The 12138-nt window shown below is 39.6% G+C and overlaps 1 protein-coding gene across 4 annotated transcripts in view; it reads right to left on the bottom strand.

Moving 5' to 3' along the window:
- The window catches only part of LOC140465662 (lysophospholipid acyltransferase 2-like), a 129889-nt gene that overhangs the window by 80825 nt on the left and 36926 nt on the right, over positions 1–12138 (bottom strand). Inside the window, exon 1 of one of the 4 annotated variants that reach the window (XM_072561266.1) lies at positions 10430–10471. The exons of the other annotated variants lie outside the window; for them this stretch is intronic. Within the exon in view, the coding sequence (XP_072417367.1) occupies positions 10430–10456 (27 nt within the window). The 5' untranslated portion in view covers positions 10457–10471. Of the gene's footprint in view, positions 1–10429; positions 10472–12138 lie in introns of those variants that run through there. 4 annotated transcript variants of the gene reach the window in all.

Genomic DNA, 12138 nt, shown 5'->3' with positions numbered 1-12138 from the left:
GCCATTAACATGTTGCCATCATTATCGTGGCCTGTGGGCCAACAGTTTAAAAGTTCGGTCTCGGGATCGGAGGTCTGTCCTCATTTCCCTGAAAACTGATTAAATGGTAGGGTTTGGGGCCTGACTTTGCCATTCCTCTCCCTTGCAAAACTGCTGTTTCTCTGTATACAACTGTTAATGTTTTGTAAACTGAATTGTTTAATAAAATAAATAAAAGCTCAGTCTCCATCTTACTGAGCTCTGTTCTCTGACAGCATGACATTATAAGAGAAGCATGCTACAATACATCTAAATTGCTGAACTTGAACCCAGACAAGGGAATATCTGTGATTATAGAATACATTTATAAAGAGTAGAAGTTCATTGAATTTTTCAGTACATGACCCAGAACTCATTTATGTTAAGAGTTAACGCTAGAATCATAGTACGATAGCGGCAGATCACCTATAGATTATGCCTTACTAATATGAGACACTTCTGCAGGAAAGAAATTTATTTTTGTATTCTGACCTTCCAGAGCTGCAGAGGTGTTGGATGAGGATTCACAGCATTTCACCTCAAGATAGACCATCTCATATATGGAGGCAAGAAATGTTTTAAAATAAGTATTCTTTTTGCAGGTTTGTGTATTTTGGTATTTTATAAACCAACTTTGCGCTCACATTCTGCTTTTGGCAATCATTCTGGGAACGTAAATTGGAGGTGGAGTGGACAGCAAAGGTTACCTTAGAATAATGGGATCTTGATCAGATGGGCCATTGGGCGAAGGGGTAGCAGCTGGAGTTTAATTTAGGTAAATAGGAGGTGCTGCATTTTGGAAAGGCAAATTAGGGCAGGACCTACACACATAATAGTAAGGTGATGGGGAGTGAAGAGTTGCTGAACCAAGAGACCTTGGAGTGCAGGTTCATAGATCCTTGAAGGTTGAGTCGCAAGTAGATAGGAATAGTGAAGGCGGTGTTTAGTATGCTTGCCTTTATTGGTCAGAGCATTGAGTATAGGAATTGGGAGGACATGTTGTGGCTAAAAAGGACATTGGCTCGGGCACTTTTGGAATATTGCATGCAATTCTGGTCTCCTTCCTATTGGAAGGATGTTGTGAAACTTGAAAGGATTCAGAAAGATTTACAAGGATGTTGCCAGGGTTGGATGGTTGAGCTAAAGAGAGGCAGAATAGGCGGAGGCTATTTCCCTTGGAGCTTCAGATGCTGAGGAGTAGGCTTACAGAGATTTATAAAATCACGAGGGGCATGGAGAGGGTAAATAGACAAGGGATGTTCCCTTTAGGAAGTGGGTTAAAATGGGGAGCCCAGAACCATAGGGTATAGGTTAAAAGGAGAGAGGGGAAAAGATTTAAAAAGGGAATTAAGGTGCTACATTTTCTCACAGAGGGTGGCCCGAGTATGGAAAGAGCTGCCAGAGAAAGTGGTGGAGGCTGGTACAATTATAACATTCAAAAAGGCATCTGGATGGGTATATGAATAGGTAGGGTTTAGAGGGACATGGGCCAAGTGCTGGCAAATGAGATTACATTAATTTGTGATGTGTGGTCAGCACAGACTAGTTGGACCAAATGGTCCGCTTCCATGTTGTACATATCTATGACTCGATAACCCAAGCATTTTCCTACAAAAACCCATGTGAAAGCACTTTGAAAGGACACTATTTTGCTTAATGTGGTGATTTTTACGAATGTAACTACCACATTAAATTAAGGACTACTGCATTTATATGGCAGTTTCAATTCGGTTTCTCGTCAATAGTAATCCCCAGGATATTGAGAGTGGGGAAATTCAACGATGAGAATGGCATTCAATGTCAAAGGGGAAAATGGTTAAATTCTCACTTGAAGCTCATCATTTGCATCAAACAAGTTACTTGCCATCTATCAACCCACAGAAAAATGCTCTTTGGAAAGATCAAGACAAAGCATTTACTGTATATACTTGTGTAAAAGTCAAATTTTTAAAACTATTTTTAAAGGTACTAGTTTTGAGGGGCTGAAATTCATACTGCAGATCAAAATTCCATACTAGCAGAAGTCGATTTGATCACTCAACTAATCCCAGGTTAAAAAAAACACAACAGACTATAGTAAAAGGTAATTACTGGATAAAAGCAAGAGAAACAAGAATGGATTACAGGAAGTAAATTTTATTTATATTTACCAGTATAAAAATTTAATAAGAATCATCGAAATACTGCAAAAATCACACTGTTCAACATTGTCATGGCCTTGATTAATGGCATGCTTAAAATCAAACATTAAATTCTGAATGTGTAAGCATCTTGAACTTGCCCACCTCATTCTTCCATTTCCCTCCCATTTACTCTCATGTTATGAACCTCAGCAACATTAACAAATTTGTCAAAGAATTAAAAGGTCTATGTAGCTAATATATCTCTTTTATTCAGATGCAATGACATAAATAAAATGATTAGCTTTTTAACGATATTAACGTTTGGATGTATAGTGACCAAAGCGCAATAAGTACCGATAGATGTAGTACCAGTATGGACGGTCGGACGAATGAGTGAATGAATGAGTGAATCAAAACGTGCCATGGTAAACCAAATGGGCTACCAGTAAGTAGAGTTGTGAATGAATTAACAAATGAGTGAAGAGATGCAAGATAGTAAACAAAGACCGAAGAGTGGAGTTACTGGTATGAACGAATGTGGTTTTGTTTAAGTGGGTTAATGGGAAGAGGTTTATAATATGATATAATAGGGTCAACTTTTTACACAAGACATATAGAATACACAAGACATATAGAAAATACAAGACTTTTTTGACCAAAAGTAAGGGGTCAACATTTACATGAGACAGACTTTTACACGAGTATATATGGTATCTCAATATCCTGGTTAATGCTTATCCTGCAAGCACAACATTTTAATTAAATCCCCCATCCCATATTATGCACTCTTGCTTTCACAAATTGGCTGTAAATATTCCTTCCAGAGGTTACATGCAAGTATGTCAATTGAAAGGGGAATAGCTTAATTGTGAAAACTGAGTGGCATGGACAAGTTGAGCCTAAGGGCCGGTTGCCTTGCTGTAAACCTCTATGACTTTGACAATGAAGCACTCTGCAACATTCCAAGGAGGAGAATGACAGTACCTCCTGCCTTGACACTAGAAAAGGTCTCACTCAAGTTGTGCTTCTCTCATCCAAGCTCATTAAAGTGTCCAAGACACACCTCTTATTCAACTGAAACCTATTTAGAATGAACTACTGACCACCCATCTTCCCTTCCTGGCCACAATGGCAGATGACATGGCAACTGATTCACTCTGTGCAGGTCCAAATCTCTTATTTTCAGAACCTCACCAAACACTCTGATGTCTTAGTCTATGCAAACTACCACCATACAGTGACATTTCAGAAAGGAAAACTTTAGCAAAACATTAGAGCAAATGCCTATTGAAATCTGATCAATTAGTGCTAACTAGCTTTAACCAAAAAGTTACAAATAACATTTCCGAGGATTGTGGTGCTTTATCCAATGTGGCTGTCATTAACCTTAGGAAATGGTTAACCACATGATATTTCTCCATTGCCCTATCTTTCCTCAGGTCCAGTTCAATGCATCTACCGATTTCATTTTTCCTATGCAATTATGGCCAGAAGCTACTGTTCCCAGACCATTTTCATCTCATTGCTCCCTTAAACTTATCTACGCACTTGCCTTTGAAGGCATCATCTGAAATCAAAAGTTAAATACCACATATGCATAAATCTGACTGTTTCACCCATTCTCCCAATCCTTCTGATATCTCAAAACACATGAGAACTAAGGCCTGCATTTCATCTTTGGGCACCCTCACTCCAATTAAAAGATTAGGAAAACAAAAGCTATAATACTCGCCCCCTTCCACATCCTCTAACTTTCTACTAATTCCAGTCATTCTCCATTCCTTGTCTCAATTGTGGCCTTAGGTTCATTCTGAGACAGAGGATCACATTTCACCAAAAACAATGCTTTTGCTCTGGAGAATAGTTTTGGATGTACCCTCAAGGTGATGGTACAGGGATGGAAAAGAAAGAAATCACTAATAGGTGTTGTTAGATCTATAACTTTTACTTTATTGCCAAGTGTGGAACCAAGCAAGATAGTCTCACAAACTTACCAATCATGAGGAGACATTATAGAATGAGCCGGGTAAGAAAAATATTAAAGATTGCACAGAGATCAATAGTCAGTGAGGAAAAGAAAAATGTATGCTCTATCTGGGCAAAGCTCCCACTTTAAGTGCGAATGACCAAACTTAAATCAGCCAAGTTAATAAATGCAGTGAAAGATGGTGAGGGGGTTATGCAGGCAATATGATTTGCACAGTATCATCTGCAAATACTTGAAACAGGTCACTGTACTGGTTGAGTCTATTGTTAAGAACAAAAAGATGAAGATGGGAAAATTGTAAGTAGCTTTTTTATTTGTACACTAGTCTAGACCACACAATCAGCAGGAGTCCATTTAGCTCCTTGATCATAAACTTAAACTCATATCCCTAAATATCTCAAAAAACAAACCTCTGAATCTCCAAGATGGTGACAGAGTAGCAGGGCTGTGTGTGGGCTCTTGCCCAGGGCTATTCTGCTCCCATCTGCTTTACTTCCTTTTACTTCTCTTCATCTTTTCATTTTTTTCTTTTGTTCCTCTTTTCTGTGCTGCCAACTAATCAGCCACTGATGCAGCAAATATGCAGAGTACCATCAACCGCACAGCAGTCAGTGGCAGCGGGCGACTGGGGACAGCAGCAGTACCCTCTTCAAGATGGTGGCACCAGCAAGACACATCTCAGAGGACAGCTGAAGTGGGACTCTTGGCATGGTGGCAGTAGGCCCAGAGTCGGGTCTCCTGGCCTGGCAGCAGAGCCAGAGATTGCTGGTTGCAACAGGCCAAGAGCAGGGACTCCTGGTGCTGATGAGGTGGCAACTGCAAGGCATTGGAGGGATGGTAGCGCAGGTGTCACTGATGAGCCAACTCAGGACTCATGGTACAGATGGCAGAAAGAGGACGCTCTTTCAGTTATTCCTTTTTAACTCTTTATTCTTAAATTATTTGAAGTGGCACCAGTTTGGGGTGACAGTTGAAGCTTTTCACTGTATTATTCACTGCAAAATTCAACTGACAAAACATTCAATGTCAATTCAACCTACCAATCTGATTTTAAAGCAAATTAAAAATCTAACTTACTCAGAGGATATCCATAACCCCAAGCTCCCCATGGAGAACATGCAATATTTGCTCCAAGTCACAATTACCATGATCACTTAACCTCATACCCCTCTTAACCCTGAAATCCTGTCATTCAACTGCCTTGCTTGGATTGTGTGTATCAATCACAAGTGACAAGTGACAAGTATAAATCTTAAACTACTTCAATGCTCAAGTAAATTACAAGAGTATCAAAAAGACAGACAAGGATTGGTAGCAATGGAACCAGGTTAAATGTAGTTCCTTCCGAATTCAGATTTCACATCTGTAACTATCAAAAGTAGTAAGTTTAAGAGAAAGAGTGTCCAAAGCAAAACTAAGAAGCCATACCAATGAAGTGCAATCTTTAGAGTTTAAATTCCATTCTGGAATAGAAACAGCACTAATGTTCTCCAGTGATCACCCACTGCCTTTAATATCATTTTCCAATGCTGAGCTCTGGGGTTTTAAAAACAATAGATAATCAGTTGATTCCACTACTGCAGTCAAGATGAGCATTAATTGCAGCCTTAAACTTTCACCAAACATTCTGTTGTTATTGGGCAAGCATCAGCAGCTCACATAAAAATTGGAGTAGGCGGTTCAGCCTGCTCCACAGCCAGCCAATCAGATCATAGCTGCTAATCTATCTCAATGCCACTTTCCTGCACTCTCTCCTTACCCCTGGATATCTTTACTCCTCATAATCCTATCCATTTCTGAACACGTTCAGGTGATTGAATTTCTACAGCTCCCAGGGACAGAATTTCATAGATTCACCACGCTGCATGAAGAAGTTTCATGTCTCAATCCTATCCCTTATTCTAAGATTGCATATCCTGGTTTTACACTCAGTCAGTTAAAAGAGGATTAGTATTTTATCTAGAGCTATCTGACATGCCCTGTTGGAATTTTGTCAATTTCAATTAGGTCACCCCTCAAATCTACAAAACAGAGGTAAACAGATCCCATTTCCTCAAACGGGAGACACTTGTGTCATTCCGGAGATTACTCGTGAAACTGTACTCACTCCCATGATGACAAGTATATCCATGCCTAGATGCGGGAACCAAACCTTTAGAGAACACTTGAGGTGAGGTCTCACCAAGGCTGTATTTAACTTCAGCACCACAACTTGACTCAAATCCCCTTGAAAGGAAGGTTAGCATACAATTTGCCTTCTTAATTGCTTGCTGCAGCTATTTTCAGACTTTTAGTAACTCATGAACAAGAATACCGAAGTCATTGGACACTGCACTTCTCAAACACTCACCACTTAAAGAGACTTGCTGACTGTTTTCTATTTATTCACATTATCCTACATCTGACATGATCTAGTCCTTTCCCTTAACCTGCTCAAGTCAGCTTGAAGCCTCCGTGCATCCTCAACTTGCGTTGCCACCCAGTTTGCACTATTAACAAATTTACAGATATTATTGGTTTGATAATGTCATCAATAATGCTACCAAGCAGCACTTGCTTAGAAACAATTTCACCGATGCTCCGTTTGGGTTATATCAGCTCCTGACCTCTTCACAGCAATAGCTTACGCACAGAAAAAAAGAAAATAAAAAGAGCTGAATTCTAGAGTTGAGGTGAGAGCAACTGCATCTTGACAGCAAGGATGTGTTTGCAGGACTGCGGCATCACGAAGGCTGAAGAAAACTAGCGTCAACGAAAATCAGGATGAAAATTCTCTGCTGGTTAGAATCATGCATTTTGGAAAAGCAAATCAGAGTGGGACTTATAGACTTAAATTGTAAGGTCCTGGGGAACGTTACTAAACAGAGACCTAGGAGTGCAGATTCATGGTTCCCTGAAAGTAGAGCCGCAGGTAGATAGGATAGTGAATAAAGCTATGAGAAAGGGAGGACCGCAGATGCAGAAGATCAGAGTAGTGTGTGGTGCTGGGAAAGCACAGCAGGTCAGGCAACATTCAAACAGCGGGGGGGGAAAATTAAAAAAAAAAAAAATCAACATTTCAGGTAGAAGACCTTCATCTCCTACTGAAGCAAGCTTTTGGTATGTTTTGCTTTGTTGGTCAGAGCACTGAGTATAGGAGTAGGAGGTCATATTGCAGCTGTACAGGACATTGGTTCGGCCACTTTTGGATTATAGGATGCGATTCTGGTCTCCTATCAGAAGGATGTTGTTAAACTTGAATGGATTCAGAAAATATTTACAAGGGTGTTGCCAGGGTTAGAGAATTTGTACAATAGGGAGAGGCTGATAGGCTGGGGTTGTTTTCCCTGGAGTGGAGGCTGAGGGGTGACCTTTGAGATTTATAAAATCATGAGGGAGCATGGATAGGATAAACAGACAAGATCTTTCCCCTGGAGTGGGGGAGTCCAGAACTAGACGGCATAGGTTTAGGGCGAGAGGGAAAAGATTTAAAAGGGATCCAAGAGCTAACATTTTCCATGCATAGGGTGGTGCGTGTATGGAATAAACTGCCAGAGGAAGTGATGGACATTGGTACAACTACAGCATTTAAAAAGGGATCTAGATGGGTATATGAATAGGAAGGGTTTAGGGGGATATGGGCCAAGTGATGGCAAATGGGACTAGATTAGGTTAGGATATCTGTTTGGCATGGACGAGTTGGACCAAAAAGGGTCTGTTTCCTTGTTGTACATCTATGACTCTATATGAGGCACAAGAAAAAAAAACGGCAGTGGTGGTCATGACTTCAGATACTGAAGCAGTCCATGCCCAACTGCAGCAAGACTGGAGAATATTCAGTTTGGGCTGACAGGAGGGATCATGCTATGACATAGGAAAAGAAACTGTAGACTGGTATCTCAAGTCAACTAAAGGAGGGTACCAATAGTGCAATTGACGACTTGGTCTTTCCTTCCTTTCTTTGATCTAAAGCGTACACAGCTTTACGAGAAAAAAAAGGAGTGTGTGGAGTTTGCACATTCTCCCAGTGTCTGCGTGGGTTTCCTCCAGGTGCTCTGGTTTCCTCCCACAATCCAAAGATGTGCAGGTCAGGTGAATTGGCCATGTTAAAGTGCCCATAGCATTAGGTGCATCGGTCAGAGGGAAATGGGTCTGGATGGGATATTCTTCAGAGGGTCAGTGTGGACTTGTTGGGCCGAAGGGCCTATTTCCACACTGTGGGTAATCTAATTTAATCTAATCTAATCTAAACAAACTAAAGTTTAAAATTATTCAATCTTAGTATCAACTGATATTTTTCATTAATCCAAGATTACAAACATTCAATAAGAATATGCACACCTCCAATTGTACATGTGCACATGGAAAAATGTACAATGCTCTACCATCTCTTCAGTCTAAAATGCTTGGTACCAAAGCGTTTGAAGGTGTGAAAACTGAATTTAAATGTACCAGAGACATAAAAATATGCAACAAAAAAAAGTGTTAAAGAAATTGTTTTCTTTATCCAAATTCCTATTTCACTGATGTTTCTTAAGTAGTGTCCTAAAATGATGCTGATGACATTGAGGAAATAGAGTGATCCCAGTTGATTGGGGATTAGCATTCCTAACTCTCTTACCACGACAAAACAGACCAACTTCTTTCTCAGAAAGATTAGCGATGTAATACCAGTGCAAAAGGCTTCTATGTTTGAAAGCTGATTTTTCTTCTCATCATCCATCTTGCCTTTTTCCCTGTCTTGTGCTGTCCTCTCACTGAAACATCTTCAGTACAGACAGTACCATTAGAAAAACGACAAGGGCCATCACAATCATTTTCATAGCTAGTTGCAGCACCGTAAGTGAAAATTCTGAGTGCTACATGGCCCTCTTCTAAAAACGTTCTCAACAAATAATGTTTCTGAATTCCCGGATCAGTGGGGTTAGTTATACTTCACTAATTGCAATTAGGATCCATTGCTTAGAGATAATAACAAAGTCATAAGTTTTCAAATCCATTAATAAACGTCTCATTAGGAATGGAGAACAGAATTTCAGTGACATTTTCAACTTGCAGTAGAAAAACAGAAAACTTACAATGACTCTATTCAGCCTCAATTGTGAGATCATAGCTTCAGCTGAAGAAAGAACACCTCTTATGCAGATATTTAAAGCTCATGAACTTCTGTCCCTCCAATCAAGACCATTTAATCAGCTGACCCTGCTTCTTTCCTTCTTTTCACTAGCCCACCAGGCCAAACTTCCAAAGATCCCTCTCATTCCCTAATCTTGAACTAATCCCATTTCCTTTCCTTTCCCTCAGCTCATGCTGACCTACAAATACACCCTTTCCTAACTTGCTTACCGCCCTTGACGTCATGCAAGGTGATATTACAAAAAGGGATTTTTTTTTCCAAATCTGCCATCAATAGCCTTAATTTAAAAAACCTACACCTCCCAACCTTGTAAACTGTTTCATCTCCAATCTTTCACACTCCCTCTCAGTGAGGGGGATACAGAAATTGGGATTATTTTTATCTCACCAAATTCATTCAGAAGATGTGGGGTTCAGAGTCCAATATTTATTGCCCATCCACAACTCTCCTTAACGCAGTGGTGAAATGCCCTTTTGAGCCACTGCAGTCCCTTGGTATAGATACACCCACAGCACTGTTAAAGAAGGAGTTCCAGGATTTAGATCTGATGACAATGAAGACAAAGCAACATAGACCATAAAGGTCAGGAGTAGAAGTAGGCCATTCAGCCTGTCGAATCTGTACTACCATTCAATTATGTACTTTGCCTTTTCCACAGCAACCTTGGATTCTGTACCCAATTTTTAAAAAAGGTCTATCTCACCCTTGAATATTTTTAACAATGCACCTTTATAGCCCACTGCAGTAAAGAATTCCACAGATTCAGTCCACAGAAGACATTCCTCACGTCGGTCCTAACAAAGCAACTTCTTACTCTGAAATTATGTCCTCTGGTCTTAGACTCTCTTACAAAGTGAAACAATGTCAAGGCCCTTCAGAATCTTGCATGTCACAATAATTCTTCAAAAGTGCAAACTGCAACAAGTGCAGGACCAACCTATTCAACCTCTCCTCTTGAGGATTGCTCCATACTCAGGATCAACCCAGTGAACCTTCTCTGGCCTGTCTCCAATGGGGGTCAATATATTGTTCCTTAGACAAAAAACGACCAAAACTGTTCACAGTATTCTAGGTGCGGTCTAATTAATACCGCATAGTCTTCACAAGACTTCCCTATTTTTATGCTACAACTTCTAATATTCATTTTGAAATAAAGGCTAACATTCCTTTTGCCTTCCCCATTACCTGAACTTGGTATAATGCCTTCTGCATTATATATGAGATCTCCCAAATCCCTCTGTGCTGTAGTTATCTGCAGTCTTTCTCCATTGAGTTTTCAACTCCTCTATTCTTCCTGACAAAGTGGAGAAGCTCACATTATATAACAAACTTTGTTTTAAGTGGCACTTTATGAACTATACACCTTAAATACTGGATGTTTACTGTATTATCATGATCACGATGACGTCCTAATAGCTGACGGAGTGACTGATGAAGTCCTCTGCCGCTAAGTTTTATTGAAGGGAAAGTTGTATTCTTATTTGAGTGATTTATGCTCGAAATAAAAATGTATATCTCCAGTATTAAGTTTCTATTAATATGTTTTTACATTGATCAAGCAGCACACTCTAAATCCCTCAGGTAGCAGTTAAAAATTACTGCATTCCATCGAACAAGCTTTTGCCTACTCAATATAACTATGAATAATTTGCTTAGATCTTAGAACTGTTCAACATATATACACATTTCATTAAAAACAAAAAGGAAGAGCTTTCTGTAGCTAGCTACAACAGCTAAGAACAGCATTAAAAAGGGAAGAAGCTTACAATGTTATAAAGAACTTTAGTAAACTGGAGGATTAGGAGGAGTGCATTAGAAATCAGTAAAAGGACAAAAAGTTGATTTTAAAAGAGGGAAACAATAGAATGAGCATTTATTGGAAAGGAATATAAAAACAGATTGTCAGATGTTATTGGCATGCATAAAAGGAAAGTGGCTGAAGTAAACAGTGGTGTCTTAGAAATCAGTCTATGTTGTCAAACTCAGAGGGGGAGGGACAAGTTTCTTGTTTTGTTCAGATTAACAGCCCCAATCAGGATGCCCTGGCTGACAGAGAAGAACAGGAATGTCAGACATCCTGTTCATTCAGAGCTGGATAACTGCCAGGAACTCTCCACATCGAAACAAAGGATGTCTTGGTGACAGGACACTGGCCCCTCGAGTTATTTCAAATGTCTTCACATTTTTCCAAATGATATTCCATTTTTTCATGTTCTTGCTCAGTTAGCATGTTTTGATCCCCTAGAAGCTCTTTTGCATCCTCTTCACAACTCACTTTTCAATTTATTTTTGCTTCAACAAACTTGGAGTTGTTACATTTTGTCCCAATGAAATCATTTATGTAAATTGTGAATAGCTGGAACCCAAGCATTCCACGTATTACCCCACTACAATCTTAACTTGAAATCGACCCTTTCTCTTCAACTCAAATTTTCTTAGCCTATTAACCAATTCAAAATCCATGTAATCTGCTTTTTGGTTTAATTTGATAACCTCTTATGTGGGACCTCATTAAAAGCCTTCTAAAAATCCAAAGTATACCACATTCCCTGATTCCCTCCTGTTCATTCTGCTAGCAGCATCTTGAAACAGGTTTGCCAAACATGATTTTCCTTTCAATATTTTGTTGGCTCTGCCCAATCATACCATAATTTTATTCTCTTCCTCCTCCCCCCTCCACCAAAGAGTGTCTGGGACTATTTTATTTTAGGATACCTGGTCAACAAGGACAAGGTGGACTGAGGGATCTGTTTTCATGCCGTAACAATATGATGTTAGCTGACACATCAATAGTTTTCTACTTTGTTTCTCTTTTTTCTTTCATAGTGGGATTACATTTTCCCCCAATCTGATGGAACCCAGACCAAATTCTGTTGACTCTGAAGGTAGCCACC

The sequence above is a fragment of the Chiloscyllium punctatum genome, chromosome 3, assembly GCF_047496795.1.
Source record: "Chiloscyllium punctatum isolate Juve2018m chromosome 3, sChiPun1.3, whole genome shotgun sequence".
Lineage (NCBI taxonomy): Eukaryota > Metazoa > Chordata > Chondrichthyes > Orectolobiformes > Hemiscylliidae > Chiloscyllium > Chiloscyllium punctatum.
The sequence above is the reverse complement of the archived record's forward strand: the minus strand, read 5'-3'. Positions and strand labels throughout refer to the sequence as shown.